The sequence below is a fragment of the Adiantum capillus-veneris genome, chromosome 30 (assembly GCF_014529385.1).
Source record: "Adiantum capillus-veneris isolate H3 chromosome 30, ASM1452938v2, whole genome shotgun sequence".
Taxonomy (NCBI): domain Eukaryota; kingdom Viridiplantae; phylum Streptophyta; class Polypodiopsida; order Polypodiales; family Pteridaceae; genus Adiantum; species Adiantum capillus-veneris.
In genome coordinates, this window is record NC_140960.1 from 5,927,744 (window position 1) to 5,949,367 (window position 21,624).

The following is a 21,624-nucleotide window of genomic DNA, read 5'->3' on the forward strand; positions in this document are numbered from 1 at the left end:
CCGGCGTATTTTAAAAATAGATTGAACCTGCCCAAAAACTCAATAAAACCTTTTAAGTTAAAAACAATGCTTTCACAGCACTTCCCAGGCGTCAATAATTCAATACTTACCTTACCGGTTCATGTCGTTCCTCTAGTACCTCGAGGATATCCTTCACCATTCATCAAACTTACGAGCCATGTAAGAACTGGTTATTCGCGTCTTTCCGAGAATCTGTTAACTCAATTCCATCTTCTCAATTCCGAGAAGAATAATCCTCCTAGAAATCAATTTAAGTCTATGTCCTTGCACATAACCTTATGCTATTAGTCCTGAGGATATTAAACCTGTTGTGTCCTCTCGCATAGGGCATGTCGAGAGCATTAAGCTCATGTGAATCTTCTTGTGGCAGACAAAGTGTGCCATCTTACCAAAATAAGTTCTTATTCCGGAGCCTTTGCTTTGGGTAGGCCAATTGTTCTGATCCAAAGTTTCCTTATCCGAGACTCTATTAACTTGATTCCGTCTTCTCAAATTCAAGAAGAATAATCTTCCTAGAAATCAATCTAGGTATCTGTCCTTGCGCATAATCCTGCGCTGTTAGTCCAGAGGGTATTAAACCTCTTGTGTCCTCCCACATAGCGAATGCCCAAGTCATAGAGCATTAAGCTCGATGTCTTTCTTTCACAATTTGCAATCACCTTAAAGAAGATTCTTGTTCTGGGCCGTCGCTCAACGTAGGCGGACGGTTCCAATCCGAAGATTCCTTGTGCACGGCGGCACTTTCTTCCAATTTTTTCCTCCTGCGAGTTATTACCACCAGTAGTGTTTTCCAGACCCCATTAGAGTCTCTTCCTTATAGAATCATAAAAAATCATTCACCTTGCGAGCATCAATGACACCTTGCAAAATCTCAGGCAGATAGGATTCTAGCCATAGCATTTTCTGAACATACGTTCAAACCCGGTTCACAATAGAGCGAACCCTCTTTGATTCTCAGGGATGTTCTCCCATATGTAATTCTTACCATTTTGAAACGGTTGGCGAACTATATTCTTACGAACATAATAGTTCAAATTTATTCGAGCAGCGCGTAAATGCTACTTGACCTGCTCATGGAGAGACATATACCGCAACCAAACGTTGCTACTGTAATGGTAAAGGCACATAGTGTACTCAATGATCAACGACCATCAGAAAACCTCTTCTCTGTAGAGAAACTCAAATTCCCTTTACCAAACACATCTCAAATAGAAATTCTCGTGTCGGAATATCCTTGCACGCAAAAAGGCACTCAAGAGAGTATAACAAACTCCCGTCGAGATCCTAAAAAGGAAGTTGGTTCATCTCATTCTGTTCAGCAAAAAAAAATTTGATTGGTAGATGACCCACCTTAGCATAGGTCTACATCTTCGTGTGTTATCTATGTACCCAAAGATGTACATAAGTTTCACTGAGCCTGGGAAATTATCTTCTCTTCGTAAGATCCTTAGAGCGAAGACGCTCAACCTGTCGCTTAAAGAGTACTCAACTTTCATAAAAGCTTTTCTTTGCTTAAGCTCAAAATGGTTCCTTCATAATTTCCTACCCGCAATAGCGGGTAATTTGTTGGAGAACTACCAGATACCAGATCAATCATGGACCTTCCGGATGGTTAAGCAAAGCAGTTCATCGTATAAAACAATATTCTGACTCAACCTTACTCTCATAAACACTCGAGAGTGATTGTCCTGGTTAGACGCATGCATATCTCATGCATAAAAGCAATACGCAGTTGATGAGTTCCTCAAAGATTTAACTTTGATCAAAGACCTGCCCTCTCACTTAAAGTTTGAGGGTCTTCTATTCAAAAACTCAGGAGTTAGATTGAATTCCCTTACTCCAAACTTTCTCCGGATAGCAATGTATCCTTCGAGGAGAGGTAACAAAAATTCGTTGTTTCTGTGCTCAATGGTTCTTGTCCCACTGCGGGGATTGTATTCTATGTACACTAAGGTGTACACTTTCAGCTTTTATTGCTGACTCCACCATCTGCTGCAAAGTACCTTGCAGATGCGTTTACAAAATTCGGGCAAAAGTCCTTTGTTAAATTTATTCATCTTTCCTTCCTCAGAGAGGATCAAGAATGGAGCTACTTGGCAAGAGTGAACCACTACTTGCTTTGACTCGCTCGTGTTCCTATTGGGCAAACCAATCCCAATCTTCTTGAATGCCTCCCTCAAAGCGTAGAGGAAAAAAATTTGTCGGAAAATTCAGCCTTGAATTGTTGTTGTAAGTTCCTTGCTGAGCTTTGGTATACCACCAAGTACTTGCAATCCCCTTGAGGTGTTTGGTCACATGCTTCACCTTCGAAGCTTCTCAGAAATTGCCGTTTGCAAAGGCAACTTCAAACTGTCGAATGAAAGCGGTAGCTTTCGGGGCATCTTCTATTCCGTCAAAAGTATCAAACTTGACCGGAGTGTTCTAAGATCTAGAGACCTTCATATCCTTCCCGGAATGACGGGATTTCATGGCTATAGTTCTGGATTGACGTTCATGGATATTTTCTGGATTCTGAAGGATCTCGAGCATTCCGCTCCTTGGATTCTCTAGTTTCTTGAGCATCATGCTCTTGTCGCCTACTCAGAGAATCCCAAGTCTCGTGTCAACTTCTTGCAGGAAGAAAATTTATTTCCAACTCTGCGAGCTTTTCCTCAGGACTTAGGTTTCCGCCTGCTTACTTCTTTCTTGGCTTCTCATGGCTTCTTCCTGTATCTTCCCACAGTCATCCACCTTTACAGAGAAAGAGAGGAGACCATGCTCTGATACCACTGTCACAAACGTGAGTGCATAACAATATAAAATACATTCGGATAAATAGACTTTATCACTTATTACTGAAGCCAAAGGATATAGAGAGAAGTAGAGAGAGAGAGAGAGAGAGATAGAGAGTGAGAAGATCGACACAGTACTGGGGACCAGAAGATGGGCTCATCCCCCCCCCCGTAATAGTATCTTTATTATTCAGGAGAAGTCTATACAAGCACTTGAATCGAACGTATTACCACGTTCATTCTAGAATAAGACTTTATGGTTCCCGGAAGCCTCAGCTTCCAATTCCTAGGGCAAAACCTATTCCAAGGAACTTCCGTTCCTTATTCCAAATTCTTGAGAACCAAGGTTCTCGCCTATGGATCGCACCTTCCATATTCAGGGCATGACATCCCTGCAACTCTCTTTTTCAACTCTGTTTCCAGAGTCCTCTTCCTACAGAACAACTAAGCTTTCTCGGACACGAAGTTCTTACTTGGAAATCCCAACTTCCGAATCACAACTTGAGACACTACCTCTCTCCGATCCGTGGATCTACTTCCCAAACTCGAGTATGAAACCCTTGGGCTGATATGGCTCTAGTTCCTCAGAGCGCTTTTCTCCTGCGAAGGCTCATGCCTTCCCCTGGTCCTACTCCCTCACGAAGAGGAAGTACACCTGCAATCAAATACTCAGAGATCGTAACATGAAAATCATTACCTTCAAAGTCTTGACGCTCGAAACGCAACTCGGTTCTCGAAAAGCAATTCCCTGAAAGAGATCTCTACATAGAAAATCCTCCCTTCCAATCCTACACACAAAAGAGGTGTATTCTGGGATTCCTTCTAGTAAATCAGCCCCGTCTACGACGTTTATGGGCTGAAAACAGAGAAAAACAGTAGCTTGTCACGATGGAAACACGCTCCGTAGGCACTTCTTCGCGAGGGAACTCGCGCACTGGGTCTTGGCGACATCGGGTACACTTGGGACAGTCATGGGCATCACCGGCAAACGTGTTCTTTGCGAGTGAACTCTGCAGCAGCATCTCCTTCTTGCAAAAACTGATCCTCCTCTCTGAGTGAGGGCATGTGATGCTTTTATAGCTCCTGGCACGGGCACGAATAGCTACTAATGTAGAGATCGCAGCCGGTTTTTTTTTTTTCTTTTTTTTTTCCACTGTTCTGCCAGAAAAAGAGAAAGACAAAACAGTGCCTGATGTGTTGCCTTATTTATCAGATGGCTGCCCACTTATTAAGTGGGCGGCCGGTGTATTTTAAAAATAGTCTGAACCTGCCCAAAAACTCAATAAAACCTTTCAAGTTAAAAACAATGCTTTCACAGCACTTCCCAAGCGTCCCTGGGTGCAATCACATGCACAGTTGCAATGCAGACATAGACTTCCTCGCGGGAAAGCATCTGCTTTCCCGAAAAGCAATCCCGCTTTCTCAGAAAGCATCTGTTTTTCCTCAAAGTTTCCTGTGAACCCATCTTCATTCAAGTGCTTGCTTTTCCTTGTGCACAATTCTAACACAATTCGGAATTTCCTCTTGACTATGGATATTCCCTTTCCGATGCACCCATCACCCACCTTGTGACGCATCAGGAATACCCATCACCTAGTCCTTTCCTACCGAACTTACGGTACAATCTCCTTCATGATGCTCTATGTCACCCATCCTATGACGCATCAGAGATGCCCGTTCCCGATACTTCTTTCCGATACTCCCTGTCACCCATCCAATGTGACGCATCAGAAGTACCCGTTCCTGGTGGCCTTACAGATATTCCCGTTCACAGTGCTACCGCCATTACTTTGAATGACGCACTAGGAATACTCTGTACTCGGATGTCTCCAGTGAGAAAAACCCTCACTTAAAATTCCAATAATTCATTTAGAATTATTTTCCCTGGTGTTCCAAGCGAGAAAACCCTCTCACTTATAAATCCAATAGTTCATTTAGAATTATTTTTATGTCAGATAAAGCCAATTTAGCAACAGCCCGTTTAGCTGTTGCGGCGGCATCTGTTCTCTCTCGCTTCCCATGAGGATCGTCTCGTGGAACGTGCAGGGACTTGGTGGGCCCCAGTTTCAGCGTCAGCGGGGCCGACCGCGTCAAGAGCTTCAACGATGCCTTGTGGGAGGAGAGATTGATCTCCTTATGCTTCAAGATCACCATCTGTGTGAGACATAGTTACAAGGGACGGGGGGGACGGGCCCTAGGGCCGGGGGACGACCGTAACCGGAGCCGGGGACGGCTTGGGACGGCCGGAAGAGGTGCCGGACGGGCGGGTCGCAGGGGGACGACTGGATCGGACGGGGACGGACCGAACGGCCAGGAACGGCAGTTTTCAGGCGAAAAAAAATAGCCGTTTGGGATTGTTTTTGACCGTTTTAAACGGCTGTTTGCAACCCAACTGCCATATTTTGGGGGGACTTGGCCCTTGGGAGGCTATAAAAGCCCCCTTGGGCCTCTTAATACTTATTCCCTCAAGGCTCAAGCTCTCCTCTCTACTCATAGCCTGATCTCCACATTACGAGGATCAATGACATACACGACATACTTCAGAATTCTACTTGCCGAATTAATCTGAAGAGTGATTATCATCAAATTTGTATTGCTCCTGGAGACGTCCACAAGACAGCTTTCAAGACGGCTTTTTGGATTTTCACAGAGTACCGATCATTTGTGGGTCTTGCAAACACTGAGGAAGCGTAAATTGCTTATAAATGTGAAAAAGAGCGAGTTTTTCTTGCCTGAGATACATTTCTTGGGACACATCGTCTCAGCAGATAGGCTACAGATGGATCCAGCCAAAAGTGACACTATCCGCGATTGGCCTGACTTTTAAGAATGTTCATGAAGTTAGAAGCTTTTTGGGCCTGTGGTTCATTCCGAAATTTGCAGAGGTAGCTTCGCCTTTGCACTAACTGACTCAGGAAGGAGTCCCTTTCTCGTGGGGACCGACAGAGGTGACTTCCTTTCAGGCACTTAAGGAAAAACTGACTACTGGACCAGTGTTGGCTTTGCCAGAACTGCAAAAGCCATTCAAAGTATATTGTGATGCTTGTGGTCGTAGTCTGGGAGCGGTCTTGATTGAAGAAGGCCATGTGATTGATTATGAAGCAGAATGTTTTCAAGGCCAGAATTGATAGCACAGATTTATGAAAAAGAGCTCTTGGCAATAATCCATGCTCTTACTCAGTGGTGACATTATCTACTCGGAGCCGATGCCACAGTCTTTACTGATCATCAGAGTCTACGCTACTTCTTGTCACAGAAGCAGCTTTCGGAAAAGCAGATGCAGTGGACTAACATCTTGTCATAGTTTCACTTTCAGATTGTCCATGTTCAGGGACGAAAAAACTTAGTGGCAGATGCTTTGTCTCAGAAGCCCCTCGTCTTGGCTATTTCCGCAATCCACCATAGAAGCTTTGAGGGTATAGTTGATGTAACAGACTTGGATACTCCAAGTCAAGAATCAATCACGACAGCACCAAATAACCACTTCAAAACAATTCACAGATCACAATAGACTTGCATTGGCCCGACGGAGTTCCGTGCCTAGAGATATTGGCCCCAAAGACTAGTGCCCCTTTCGGTATTTCTTTATGTATTAAATCAATGTCAAAGCACAAGAGAGCGGTTAGGGTTTCACTCTCAGACTCTGCGTCCAAATGCTCTGCAGAGTGAGCCCTAAACCACGTATTTAAAGATTACAAGGGAAAAGTAGAGCCCCAAAAGCTTTCAAAAACAAAAGCAAAAATTCTCTCTCTCTCTCTCTCTCTCTCTCTCTCTCTCTCTCTCTCTCTCTCTCTCTCTCTCTCTCTCTAAAATAAAGCAATCAATTTTTCTCTCTCTCTCCTGGCCCATGCGTGGAGAAAAGCACCAATTTGCGTCGCTTGCTGGCCTGGAAAGCAACGCAATTTCCGCCGTGAATCCTGCCGCAATTTCCGGAAAGGTCCGTACTGCTGCCACGTTTTTGGTTTCAGCCAGCAGTTAGGGTTAGGTTTCCAGAAATTAGGGTTTCTGCAAATTAGGGTTTCTGGCAGAAATTAGGGTTTGCAGGAATTAGGGTTTCTGCTCTCGGTAGCCACGTCATCACTTTGTGACATACCCCCCTCTTGAAAGCATTGTAATCGCCCTCGATTACGCCTGCAAAACAAACAGAGGCCATAAACCGTCTTAGCAGACACTGACTGTTAGTACCTATGTACTAGGAACACACATCTAGCACATGTACTAAATCGACAGTCACATCACTCGACATCACAGGACATCACATGACATTCAACATTCATTCGGATCTTAGACCATGAATGTAGCTATCAATCGCATCTAGATCCAATCGGGACCTCATCGATGTCCGATTGACTAACCCCTATTTCAACCGTCTATTCGAGATCAATCAGACCAAAATGCCTCGATCAATCAGACCAAAATGCTGGAGTCATTTCGTCTACCAATTCCTGCACTTAAAAGAAGTCAAGAACAAATCAGTATCATAATTAGGAATTCCATTTTATAAAGTTATACAGCAGAATACTGTCAGCTTTCAGTATCCCTGAAGCTCAAAGAAACATCAGTGACTCTAGTATCTAAATCAAGGCATTTGTTGACAAAGGAGTGGAGTGACTCCCCTCTTGTGCATCCCACTGCACCAGATCTCCGGCCAAGCTGAATTCTGGGTTCCATTTGGAGTAGACTATGCTAAACCAAAAGCATCGAGGTAGAGTTTCACAATCTGAGGAGTATCTGCTAGGTCCTCCTCCTCCATCCACTTTGCATCCAATGCAGGATAGTTCTTGAACTTAACCAAGAACCGCCTTCGAACCTTATCTTTATTCTTTGTATCCTTATGTGCCAAAACCTGTTCACGAACAAGGATCTCCTCGTTTCTTCCACTTCGGGTTGCTCATCAAGCTTCCCATCATCAGGCACATCACCCTTAAAAGGTTTCAAGAGACTCACATGAAATGCATTGTGAATCCTCCGAGTATCTGGCAGTTTCAATCGGAAGGAGACATCATTTATCTTTTCAGTGATCTGGAAAGGTCCGTAGTATCGCATACTAAGCTTTGGAAAAAGCCTCTCCTTTCCCTTTTTCTTTCTCAGGCGTGCCCTCTCAAAACGTAAGAGCACCCAATCATCCTCCTTCCATTTCAAATCGCGACGATGGCGATCCGCTGCCTTTTTCTGTCGTTCTTGAGACTTCTGCAAAGTCTCGCGAACCTTGGCAAAAGCCGTATCCAAGTCTCGCGTATATTCATCCGCTTCGAAAATCTTATCTTTCGTGCTCAGGAAGGGTGGAACCTTCGCAGCATCTTCAACAATCTCAAACGGCGCCTTCCCCATCGAAGAGTTTATCGTGTTATTGTAGGCAAATTCCACCAAAGGTAGGTACTTTTCCCATTGAGTCCCCTAATCTGAGATATAAGACTTCAATAAATCTAGAACCACTGAATTTGCAATCTCAGACTGCCCATCAGTCTACGGGTGGAACGATGACGAGAACTGCAACCGCCTGCCAATGTTCTCCCAAATTGCCTTCCATAACAAACTCGTAAATCTGGGGTCTCTGTCAGAGACAATCGTCTCAGGCATGCCATGTAATCTGAACATCTGGGCCACAGACAGTCTCGCTAAGTAATCCGGCTTGACTGTTTTCTTCACTGGAATGAAATGAGCCTATTTGCTAAATCTGTCAATAACAGTCCAGATTCTTCTGTCACCACATTCTTCTGTCCCTGCACATGGACAATCTGGAAGTGAAACTATGACAAGATGTTCGCCCACCGCATCTGCTTTTCCGAAAGCTGCTTCTGTGACAAGAAGTAGCGCAAACTCTGATGGTCTGTAAAGACAGTAAAATCCGCTCCAAGTAGGTAATGCCGCCACTGAGTAAGAGCATGGATAACCGTCAAAAGCTCTTTCTCATAAATCTGTGCTGTCATCTCCGGCCTTGAGAACAATCGGCTCTCGTAAGCAATGCCATGGTCTTCTTGCATTAAGACGGCACCCTGACTACGACCACAAGCATCACAATATACTTAAAATGACTTCTGCAAGTGCAGCAAAGTCAAAACTGGTCCTATAGTCAATTTCTCTTTCAATGTCTGAAAGGGAGTCACCTCTGTGGGTCCCAAAGAGAAAGGGACTCCTTTCTGTGTCAAGATATGCAAAGGGGAAGCAACCTCTGCAGACTTTCGAATGAACCGCCTGTAGTACGAACACAATCCCAAGAAGCTTCTAACTTCATGGACATTCCTCAAATCGGGCCGATCACGTATAGTCTCTATCTTCGCCGGATCCATTTGCACTCCTGCTGTTGAGACAATGTGTCCCAAAAAGTGTATCTCTGGTAGGGAAAATTCACTTTTCTTTGCATTAATCACTAACTTGTGATCTCGTAATGCCTGAAAGACCTGAAGCAGATGATCTCTGTGTTTTGCCTCATTCTTAGAGAAAACAATGATGTCGTCAAAGACAATGCCCACAAATAGCCTGTACTCTCAAAAAATCCTGTCCATCATCCGGTTAAATGTCGCAGGAGCATTGGTTAAGCCAAAAGGCATCACCAAAAACTCAAATAACCCAAAAGTAGTCCGAAAGGCTGTCTTGAAGACGTCTCCCAGCACGATTCGGATCTGATGATATCCACTCTTCAGATCAATCCTGCTAAAGCACGAGGATCCTTGTAACCTATCGAGTATATCATCGATCCTAGGAATTGGAAATCTGTTCTTGATGGTGATTTTGTTAAGAGCTCTATAATCGATGCACATTCTCCAAGATTCGTCTTTCTCCAAACCAACAACATTGGAGAGCAATACGATACTAGGCTGGACAAGACCCTTTTCCAAGAGGTCTTTCACTTGGTTCATAACCTCTTCATTCTGTGCTCGGCTCACATGGTAAGGTGGTCGGTTCGGTGGTGTGCTTCCAGGTATCAGATCAATGGTATGATCAGTTTAGACATATTTGTCTTATCATTATCGCTCAATTCTTTCATAAAGATCGAGTAAACAAACAGACTGGATTTCATTAATTTTGAAATGGCCGAAGCCGATACAATAGGGACAAACTCGCCCTTCAGTTTAATATCAAGTACAATGGTTATGCCCTTCTCTGTAGTCAAAGTCGCTTTCCTCGCCCAATAATCGCCCAAGGCGTTGTTCTTGTGGTACCAGGGAATCCCTGTTCTTGTGGTACCAGGGAATCCCTAAGAGAACATCACAACCCTCCAAAGGCATTATGAACAAGTTCTCATGCCCCAAATACCCCTGACAATGCAACCGAAGTTTGCCAATGACAGGTGTAATGGCTACGTCCTTGCCGGGGCCGCTAGAACTGCCTCCGCAAGTGGTCCCATCCGATCGGGAGTGATCTCGAGCCGCACCGCCAATGCGGGTGAAATGAAGTTGGCCTTGGCTCCTCCATCAAAGAAGATCAGGGCCTCTTGATCTTTCACTTTACCCCATGCTCGGCAAAGTTCTGTACTCTCGTCCATGGTGTTGGGATCGGTACCCACACAATCAGGAACTAGTCCTGTTTTCATCTTGTTGTTTTTGCCACGTTCCTCAGCTGCTCTCGAACTCTCAGGCCTGTCGTCGTCCCTATCATTATGTTCTTTTTGTGCCTTTTTAGGGCACTTCGCGGATATGTCCCTATTCCCCGCATCCAAAGCACTTCCCCTCCTTGATGAAGCGAGCTCGCTCCTGAAGAGTAAGCTTGGGTCGTGCATCCTTTTGCTCTGGGTTGCTCTTTTTCTTTCTACTTTCATTCCCAGAAGTCTGTTCGGCTCGTTGTGTCATGGCCTCATCTGTGGGGTAGGTCAAACTGCCAGAGTGAATGGCAAAGCCCCGCTTCGCATGACTCATCAACTCCTGAATAGAAGCTGACTTCTGGTCCAAGCAGTGATCTCAGATCTCTGTAGGTAGACCCAAGGTGAACCGCTCAATCTGTTATCTTCTTGAATGAAGAGGCGGGTAGAAAAGAGCTCCAGAATCTCTCACAGTAAGCACTTATTGTATCTTTCTTGGTCATCCGAAGATGGTTCCAAGCAGCTCGTATATCGCGTTCATACTCTTGCATCAACGAAGAAGAAATAAAAAGCTTCTTAAATTTCAGCCATTTAACTGGCGCAGTCTTGTTTAAAAGAAGCGTGGACCACCAAGTGCGAGCATTCCCCTTAAAGTAAGGGGCAGCTCTCCGAATCTTGGAGTGCTCTGAGTAGCGTCCTCCCGCGAAAGCGATGTCAAACTGCTCTATAAAAGACAAAGCCTTCGAAGCATCTGAGTATCCTGAAAAAGTGTCAAATTTGATCAAGTGTCCACCTTCCTTAAACTCTCGGACTTTCTTGCTTTTATCTTCCAAAAAGTCATACTGGTTGGCTTTATAAAAATTCTTCTTGTTCGCAAAAAAGTTTCCGTCATCGGAGTCTGAACTGTCTGTACACGAGTCCTCAGTAGAACTGTCAGTCACTGGGCGAGATTTAGACTTCTTTGCCTTTTTCTTGCCCTTTCCAAAGCGTTGTTTCTTGCTTCGCTTTTTGCCTTTTCTGTCTTCTTCGCTCAAATCTGAAGAGCTAGAAGAACTGTCAGAAGAAGAAGAAGAAGAAGAACTGGGTACTCTTTCAAAGTGAACACGCTTCTTCTGTTTCTTTGCTTTGTCAAATGTCGACTGACGACCCAAATAACCCAGGAAGTCAGTGCCTTTCTTCTGCTTTTTGCCCTGCTTTTTGACTTTCTTTTGTGCGTCAAAAAGCTGAGCAATCCGTGCATCAACCACCTCTTCTAATTCCTTCTCTGAATATTTCTTGTGAGCAGAAGGTTTCTTGAGAGCGGGTTTCGGGGGTGGTGTTGTGGTTTTCTGCCACTGCTCGTGCACTTCCTGAAAAGAAGTCTCGCTCATATATTTTGCAAATTTTGGGTCCTTCGTAAAATTGAGCATCATCTTTGTTGCATCGCCGATCAATTGACGACGCTCCATCTCTCGTCGCTCCGCCCGAGTAGGCCGAGGCAGGCTATACTCTCTGCTGGAATCTTCGTTGTGATCCCTGTCCGCATCTCCAAATGCAGAGGGAGTCGACTGGTCCTTGCGTGAAGCCATAGGTGCCGCGGAAAAAAAAATTGGGGATCGGATTTCCCGTAGCAGAGAAATCGGCCGTGCTCTGATATCACTGTAACAGACTTGGACACTCAAGTCAAGAATCAATCACGACATCACCAAATAACCACTTCAAAACAATTCACAGATCACAATAGACTTGCACTGGCCCGGCAGAGTTCCGTGCCTAGAGATATTGGCCCCAAAGACTGGCCCCCCTTTTGGTATTTCTTTATAAATTAAATCAATGTCAAAGTACAAGAGAGCGGTTAGGGTTTCACTCTCAGACTCTGCGTCCGGATGCTCTGCAGAGTGAGCCCTAAACCACTCTCAAAGAGTAAAATAAAGCAATGAATTTTTCTCTCTCCTGGCCCATGCGTGGAGAAAAGCACCAATTTGCATCGCTTGCTTGCCTAGAAAGCAGTGCAATTTCCGCCGAGAATCCCGCCGCAATTTCCGAAAAGGTCCGTACTGCTGCCATGGTATTTCTTTATAAATTAAATCAATGTCAAAGTACAAGAGAGCGGTTAGGGTTTCACTCTCAGACTCTGCGTCCGAATGCTCTGCAGAGTGAGCCCTAAACCACTCTCAAAGAGTAAAATAAAGCAATGAATTTTCTCTCTCCTGGCCCATGCGTGGAGAAAAGCACCAATTTGCGTCGCTTGCTTGCCTAGAAAGCAGTGCAATTTCCGCCGAGAATCCCGCCGCAATTTCCGAAAAGGTCCGTACTGCTGCCACGTGGCATTTGCCGCCAAAATTAGGCTTTCCACCACATTTAGGGTTTCAGCCAGCAGTTAGGGTTAGGGTTTCCAAAAATTAGGGTTTCTGACAGAAATTAGGGTTTGCAGAAAAAAGGGTTTCTGCTCTCGGTAGCCACGTCATTACTTTGTGACAGTTGACCAGTACGCCACCGATCCGGATTTTTTCAATGTGTTTCCTCGGATACAAAACAGGGAGATAGTGCCAGGATATTCCATATGGGATGGCTACTTGATGAAGAAAACAATGTTGTGTGTTACATAGCCGTTCAAGGAAAAGGTTTTGACTGAGTGCCATTGTCCACCTTTTACGGGTCATCGTGGCATTGATACCACCTTGAAAGGTGTGGAGTGTTATTTTCTTTAGACCGAGACTGAAGAAGGATGTGGACGACTTTGTTCGCAGTTGTTTCGTATGCCAAAAGGTCAAGTTTGACAGGCATAAGGCACAAGGATTACTACAGCCGTTACCCATTACACCCTGTGGGAGTGAGCAGCGGAAAGAGTGTGAGCCACGCACACCGAAAACGTTGGAGAGAGAGAGAGAGGAGAAAAAACACAAGTGCTCTGCAAATGATGCTCTCAATACATTATCTCAATCTGAATGACTACAAGACCCTAACCATTCTATTTATAGAGTCTTAGGTTCAGGTAGGACAAAATGTGTAATTGGTGCAAAAAACATAAAAGCCCAAAAATGGCTAAAAATGTGTGCACCCAACCAGGCTCAGAAAATGACCGGTCGGACACGTGCTAAAAGTGTCCGCCCATGCAACCTACATGATTGAGAAGTTGCATGTTGAGCAATGCTCCTGTTGCCTCTTCTGCCAAAAAGTGCTAGCGCTAGGTTTGCTTATATACTCACTTAGTCAAATTGCCCTACTCAGTTCCCAACAAAAGTCACTTAAAATAATAAGTGAAAAATGTCAAAAATAGGTTCTTTGCACTGGAAAATGCTCCTGATGGGTTCTTATGGAAATTTGATGATCATGCTGTGTGCAACCAGAGGATATGCATCTAATCTAAGTGTCTGGACATGCACAATCTGCGAACAGATTCACAAAAGTGCCGGATCACTTCCTATTCTAGACTGACTTGACTGAGCTGAACCCTGGTCATGCTGTAGCTTGTCCACGGACACAGAGTTGGATGTGTCACGTGACATCCCCTCCTTTTCAAAGTGAGGTACTGGTAGCGAACTGTATGGCATCGAGGGAGATCGCCAACAATGTCTGGATGAATCCTGGGAAGGACTCTTCGCCAGCCCACTCTTATGTGTGGGTCGTGCGATACTTGAACTTCATAAAGGTCTGCAACGCTTGCTTCTTTGGGCCGGGCCGAAAGCGACAGTCTTTTGTGGCTCCTTCAATGCTTCAACTTCGTCTAGAGTCATGCGTCTACCTTCTTCAAGAATCTCCGAGGCTGAAAATTCCTGAAACCACTTCCAACACAAAAACATGAACATACCCATTCCATGTAAGTGACTGGAAAAAGACTATTCTTTCGAACAAACCGCTCATGGAATGCACATGAACAAAGTGACGAAGTGTCAAACCATTCACCAAACACACGCAAACAATGGGGTCGAATCTTGACTTTCTGATCTAAATCAATTAACTGTGGCAAAACACAATGGAAATGCCTATGCTTGATGCTCAATCCTTCTTGTGCTCTTTCTGTAATTGTGTCATGCCAAGGAAGAGACATGGAATGTGAATTCCTTGAATGCATACTTTTCAACTTTTCATGAGAAATCCGCATACATCCGTGCTCATTCATGAGTGAATCGTGCTCAACGTACAATATGGCATGCCTATGAAAAGGGATCACATAAAGACGCTGACTAAAATATAGGAAACAATCACGAATGAAACACTCGAGCAATGTGTGCTGACTAATCACTCAAACACATAGTACTTCTTGTGGGGATTCTCTGGACCTCGACTCAAGAGCCAAGATCGGTTCCTCGAGATCTATCGAATCTTCTTGTGGGGATTCTGTGGACCTCGACTCGAAAGCCAAGATCGGTGCTTCGTGATTGATCGTCTCTGCAATGAGGTTAGCTTCACTAGAAAAAGCATCCACTAACCCATCATCCTTGTGAACAATCACAACTTTGTCATGCAAATTATCATGCTTGTCATTATCATTCAAATCATCATGCTTATCATAATCATGCAAGTCATGTGTGTCATGCTTGGGAGAAGAGACGAAGAGAATCTCCTTTTCCGAAACTCTTGCATCTGTGCTTGCACTTGAGAAAAGAGTCGCAACATCTCTTTCATGTGTCGGTCGTTCATTGTTTTTCTTGCTTTGTTCTCGCGATCAAATTCTGCTTCTCCTTTTTCGCGTTCACGATCTATGGCTTGCATTCTTTCTGTGTATTTACACTCTATGGCTGCCATTCTTTCTTTGTCTTCTGCCTTTCTTTCTACTTCTCTTGCTTCGCGTTCTAACTTCCTGTCCAACATCATCTTGTCGAAAGCCTCTATAGGAGTTAGTGCAATCCTTGGCGTAGATGGGGAAGGGGGAGGGTCAGAAAAACCGCCTGGTGGGGAAAAGTCTTCTTTGCCACCCTCATGCTCATCACCTCCATGGGAAGTATCCATTCCGCTTCGAGCGATAACCATCCACTGAAGTCTTGGGTTCTTAAGTTCACGAGGAACTTGGGTTCTTGTGGGTCTTGGGTTCTTGGGGGTCTTGAGGTTCTTGAGGTTATGGAGTCTTGAGGTTCTTGAGGTTCTTCTTTAGCTTGCAATCTGTGTTAGAGAAGGATCTTCTCTTTACCCGTGCTCTACTCTTTTCTACGGGCGCACCCCTTGGCGGCCTTGCGCTCACACCAAGGTTGCTTTTTCCCACCTCACGTCGATTGGCCGGCCGCTAAGTGCACGGTCCGCTCTCAATGAGTGAAAAGAGACACAAGGGGAGGCTGGACAAGCCCTTCTTTCTTGGGATTCTTGTCACTCTTCAAAAACACGATTAGGAATCGACACGCCCAAGAGGTCTTGGGTTACGTGCGACCGCAACAAGCAAAAAAAAAAATTATGTGGTTCTTTCCTTGAGTGATACAGAACATTGCCAAAGCTCTGATACCAATGTAAGGAGGAGCGGAAGTGAATGTTGAACTTTGCTCAAGATGAATGCTCCGAACTGTGCTCAAGGTTCCTTTTACTTAGGGAAGGAAGAGCCTTCCGTTCCTTTAGTGAGAGAGTGCAATGGACACAAACAAAGTGAATGGACACTATGAGTGAAGGTGCTGAGACTGAGAGATAGAGAGAGAAGAGAATACGACACCAGAGATGTCAAACCCTCCTCCAAGGGCCCCACTCTCGATGGCGAGCGTGGTCTACTATTGATTGCACAATCTGGTACAATGGCTGATGCAATGAGTCTAAATGCTTGCTATGTCGAGGTTGACGGTGTGGACGACGAGGACGAGTCTAATGCTGAAAACTGAATGCTTGAAACACTGATTTGCTGCTGTTGCAAAAACGCTGACTTGCTGGTACAGAAACGCTGATCTGCTGCCACAAAAACGTTGTTTCTGCTGCCTTTTGACTTGCTGAATTTGCTGGTTTTTCTAGCCAAAAACGCTGGAGTATATGGCTGGAAAAGGTTGATATCTGCAGGGTTTTGAAGCGCTAAAGTGGCTAGCAAAACGCTGATCTGCAGGGTTGGAATCGCTGGTGCTTTAGGGCTGAAAACGCCAGGTACAGCAGGCTGAAAACGCTAGCTTTTAGGGTTGAAAAACGCCAGGTCCTTGGTTGGTCTTGCTTGTGAAGTTGCCTGTTGAGTAATGCTCCTGTTGCCTCTTCAGCCAGAAAGTGCTAGCGCTAGGTTTGCTTATCACTTAGTCAAATTGCCCTACCCAGTTCCCAACAAAAGTCACTTAAAAATAATAAGTGAAAAATGTCAAAAATAGAGAAAATAGGTTCTGTGCACTGGAAAATGCTCCTGATGGGTTCTAATGGAAATTTGATGATCATGTTGTGTGCAACCAGAGGATATGCATCTAATCTAAGTGTCTGGACATGCACGATCTGCGAACAGACTCACAAAAGTCCCATATGTTAGGGAATAAAGGCCTAAGTGCCTTGTACTTATAACTTATAAGTTAAAAAGACTTATAAGTGAGGGGGCCCAAGTGTGAATGGCCCCCTAGTCACTTACTCATATTCTCTAAGGTGAAGCCCAAATGATATACTAGCGTGGCTTTTTCCCAAATCCAACGAGCTCTCTCTCTCTCTCACGTTCATCTCTGTGTGAGCTTCTTCTCCGCCTCTCTTCCCTTCTCCTTCACTCTCATTGCATAGGACAGCAAGTGGGCTCTCTCTCCTGCTCCCCCACACATGGTATCAGAGCTTTAGGGTTTCCAAGAGAGCCATCTTCGCAACACAGATCAGAATTCTGTTTTTGCTCGCTGCGGGAAGGATATTCAACCATTTTCGATCAACTCTGTCGCGAAGGGATCCTCTCACCGTGTAGAATCGACCTCCGGTGACAGTTTCCCCAAAATTAGGGTTTCAAAAACTGGCAAACAGCAGCCTATTTCTGCTGAAATTGACCAATTTCGGGGTCAATTTGATGCAATTTCATTAGGGCAAGTCTCACAGGTCAATCTTACAGGTGTTTCCACCAACGAGGTTCTGAAAATTCAGCAAAACAGGTGTTTACAGGTCTGATTTTTGCCCTAAAACAGGGAATTTCAACAAGCAAATGATGTATACACCTTGTGGAAACCTTTGGTAAGGGTTTGGCAGTGAATGTACGCCGTTTTGGGGTGATTTCGCGTGAAATTTGCTCGCTGTTTTTCTGTAACAGCAAGCTGTTTTTTTGCCCGATTGCGCACATTTGGGCGTGTTTAGGTCGGCAAAACAGGGTTTCAGTGTTTGCAATCACTCAGAATGGCTTCTAGCAGTGAAAGTGGCAATTTGTTGCACATTCGCAAGCTTGAAGGTGCCCATAACTTTGCTATATGGAAGAAGCAATGTTATAATGTGATGTTGCAGAAGAAACAGGCGAAACCTATTAAGTTACAGGGTGTGAAACCGGTTGATATGGAGGTTGAAGAATGGGAAGAAGTGGACGAGTTGGCTCGCTCCACGATCATGCTTTCGGTGTCTGACAATTTACTCTTCAATGTAGAGAATGAGCAGACAGCATGGGGCATGTGGAAGCGTTTAGACGAGTTGTATGCACAACAGAGTGCTGCCAGTAAAGTGTATTGGCTTAAGAAGCTTATGGATCTCCGCATGAAGGAGGGCACGCACATGTCAGTGCACCTCAATGAATTCAATTCTATTTTCAGCCAACTGACAGAGCTGAAATTCACGATTGATGAGGAGTTCAAAGCTACTTTTCTGCTATGCACATTGCCCGAGAGTTGGGATGTATTCCGGACAGCTCTTAGTAACTCAAGTGCGTCACTTAAGTATGCAGATGTAGAGAGTTCTCTCTTGATGGAAGAGATGAACAGGAAGAACACCACAGGTGGGTCTTCTAATGCATTGCACTTGAGAGGCAGGTCTCAACAGAGGGAGAAATCTGACAGTAAGGACAGGGCACGCAGCAAATCTCGTAGGAAAGATGTTGTGTGTCATCATTGTGGAAAGAAAGGGCATTATAAACGGGAATGCTATGAGTGGAAGAAAGAGAAGAACAAGGGTGCTGAAACTGATGCAAAGGACAAGGGAAATGCCAAGAAGAGCACTGTGTTGATTGAGGAAATCAATGTTGCTAGTAGTTGTGACAGTGACAGCAGCACTGATGTACTCAATGCCTCTTCTGTGGATGCACATACCCTTGCTATGGGTTCTGATGTGGACATGCATACTTGGATTCTTGATTCAGGTGCCTCCTTTCATGTAACACCTCATAGGGATTGGTTCACACAGTACTCAGGTGAGGTGCAGGGCACTGTTTATTTGGGAGACAACTATGCATGTGACATTGCAGGTATTGGCAGTGTCCAGTTTTCTTTTGCTGATGTTATGACTTTTGTTTTGCACAAAGTGCGTCATGTGCCACAACTCAAGAAGAGTTTGATTAGTACAGGGCAGCTAGATGATGCAGGCTATCACACCACTTTTGGTGATAGCAAGTGGAAAATTTGTAAAGGGGCCCGGATTGTAGCCAAGGGTTGTAAATCGGACACTTTGTATCCTTTGCATGTATCTAGTGTGCGTGACCATGTTGTCGCCGTAACCGAACAGCCAAGTGTTTCTTTGTGGCATGGCCGGTTAGGACACATGAGTAAAAGAGGAATGGAAACTCTGTCTCGTTGTGGTTATTTGCCGTGTTTGAGGTATGCTGATTTTTCTCATTGTGAGCACTGTATTTATGGTAAGCACAGTCAAACACCGCACAAAAGGTCTCTTTCTTTGAAGTCTAACAGGTTAGACTTAGTGCATTCCGATGTATGTGAAATGCCACAGTTGTCCTTAGGGGGAAAGAAATATTTTGTCTCGTTTATCGATGATGCTACACGTAAGGTGAGGGTGTATCCAATACGTGCTAAAAGCGATGTTTTGGATACTTTCAAGAAGTTTCTTGCGTTTGTTGAGAATCAAACTGACAAGAAGCTTAGATCTTTGCGCTCAGACAATGGGGGGAGTATGTATCAAAAGCATTTATTGACTTTTGTGCTACTAAAGGTATTAAAAGAGAGCTCACGGCTCCTTTTAATCCCTCTCAGAATGGAGTTGCAAAGAGGTTGAACCGCCCGCAGGCAGATGGGCAATTTGAAATAGCCAATTCAATGGTTTTGAATTTGTTGAAGTCTTCTTCTTCGGATCAGAAGACTGAATGGGAAAAGTATTTGCACTTGATGGAGTTTGCCTACAACAACACATGGAAAAGGCACCATTTGAAGTGTTCGAGGGTGCTAAGAAGCTTCTTCAATTTCTAAGCACCTAAGACAAGATTCTTTTGAAGAATATTTTTGAAACAAAGTCTAGTAGGCATGGAAGGCCATCTAGCCGTTTAAAGGGGGAGAGCTCGTCCTCTTTTGGCAATGACCAGATCAACAATAAAACCAAGGAGTTCAAGGAAGGGAGTCAGGCCAAGACACCCATCGAGCCCTTGCGTTTGTACAACAGTTTGACATCGCTTTCTCTAGAGAGCGGTTCTCTAAACATTCCAGGGAGCGAAAAGGGGCATCTTACTCTGTTGGTCGCAGAGAAATACATGCAATGTAGTTAAAATTTAACTTTTTTTCACGTCAATTTGGATATTAGATGAATATGCAAGAGATGTCATCACGCCTTGGCATCACTTGAAAATGACTGAGAAATGAGTATTGCCAAAGGTTTTGGGATACTTGTGGAAGATTCTTTTGAAAGACCAGACTGAGCGGTTTTACTATGATTTGCTAAAGAGATTCAAGACTATGCTTTTAACCAGAAGTCTAACTCCATCCAGAGACTTATGGGACATGACTAAGCAACGATTTAAAATGCATGCTGGCTCATTGACTTATGGGACGGACAAGATAGTATCCACCTCAAAAAGGCAAGAGTCTGCCAGTGAAGAGAATGCATCAAGGGAACCAGACGACAGCTCATAATATGATTCTAGAGAATCAGAGGGTTCCGACAAACTAAGGGAACCATATGCAAGTTCATCAAAGGATTCCAGAGAAAGAGAAATCAACCGTGGCCTCAGCTTTGTGGCTACTTTGTCTATTGTCGAACCGGCGAGCGGTATCCTACTTGGACAATGTAGTCAATCAATCACTCAAGTGACTGCTCAACAAACTACCCTGCACAGCTTTTGGGAGACTAAGACACATTGATTTTGCATAAACTACTCATTGCTTTAGGCAGCAAGTAAAACCCTATCTGCCTCGATCGGAGGTGTGTGTAATCTTGAGTTGACGTGTCACAAGGCAATGCTTCTTGTTTCTAAGGATAATATGGTATTTTCCTCTATGTCCTTCTAAGTCCGCTATGAATCTCATCTAACGTCCTTGTTGCATGTATTGGAAGCCCGAGAATTCCATCATGCCATTGATACGTGCCAATTGAAGGTGGTAATGTTAGGCATAACATAAATGTAGGAATAAGTTGTGTGTGTATGTGAGAGAGAGAGAGAGAGTACCTTTGTGATTCTTGTCAAGGGTCCGGGATGCTTGAGGTCATTTTTTGGAATCCTCTTCCACCACTCCTCAAGAAAATTCTCTTGTTCTTTCAGGGCTTCTCGAAGGGACCATTTATCTACTCCATAACAGCGCCCCTCTAGTCTCCTTCCAGAACTTTCACGCTGGGCTCGGGTCATCACGCCTGCTTTTTCGTAGAAGGTATAAATAGGCCTTCTATTCCTGAAAAAAGCAGCATGCTCTGCCTCTAACTCTTCCTGTGCTCTCTTCGTATACTCCTCCCACTCTCTCTCCCCCCACATCGCTCTATCCAACTCTCCCTCCATAGCTCTCTCTCGGTCGCTCTTCAGAGGGTTATAACTTCGCTGTTATAATCCTTATTTACTCACTTTCGCTGTTATAACCTTATTTACTAACGTTCGTCTGGCCTATTACCAACATGCCCCTCTTCAAATTTCAGAAATTCTCAAAATACCCCCCTATTTTATCATTAATTTTTCAAATGTCCTTCAAGTTTTCAAAATTCCCAAAATATCCCTAGTTGTAAAATTAAATTTCTCCAAAGATGATCTATGATCAACAACGATTTGGGACCGTAGATCCCCTCCAAAAAAGAAGGTGTCAAATAATGCTAGCCAATGTCAATGACAATGGCACAAATAGCGCACGAGAGATTGACACAAGGACATGGCCACAGCCTGAGAATGCACACACACACACACACACACACACACACACACACACACACACAGAGAGCCCTCACAAGTTCATTGAGGTAGCCTCATCATGATAGCAGCTCACAGCGCCATCAATGCTAGCTCGCTCGCTCATTTGCGCGCGCGAATGTGCGCGCGCACACACACACAGAGCCAACTTGCCCTCGTCACTAAACGAC

The 21,624-nt window shown here is 44.5% G+C and overlaps 1 protein-coding gene across 2 annotated transcripts in view; it reads right to left on the bottom strand.

Annotated features, from left to right (window-relative positions):
* LOC147417479 (uncharacterized) overlaps nucleotides 1–21,113 on the bottom strand; it is a 34,081-nt gene extending 12,968 nt beyond the window's left edge. The window contains exon 1 of one of the 2 annotated variants that reach the window (XM_086506833.1): nucleotides 20,732–21,102. In XM_086506833.1, the coding sequence (XP_086362959.1) occupies nucleotides 20,732–21,055 (324 nt within the window). In that variant the 5' untranslated portion in view covers nucleotides 21,056–21,102. Of the gene's footprint in view, nucleotides 1–20,731 lie in introns of both variants that reach the window. The other variant, XM_086506832.1, reaches the window with a different exon arrangement.
* Nucleotides 21,114–21,624: the final 511 nt, after the last annotated feature.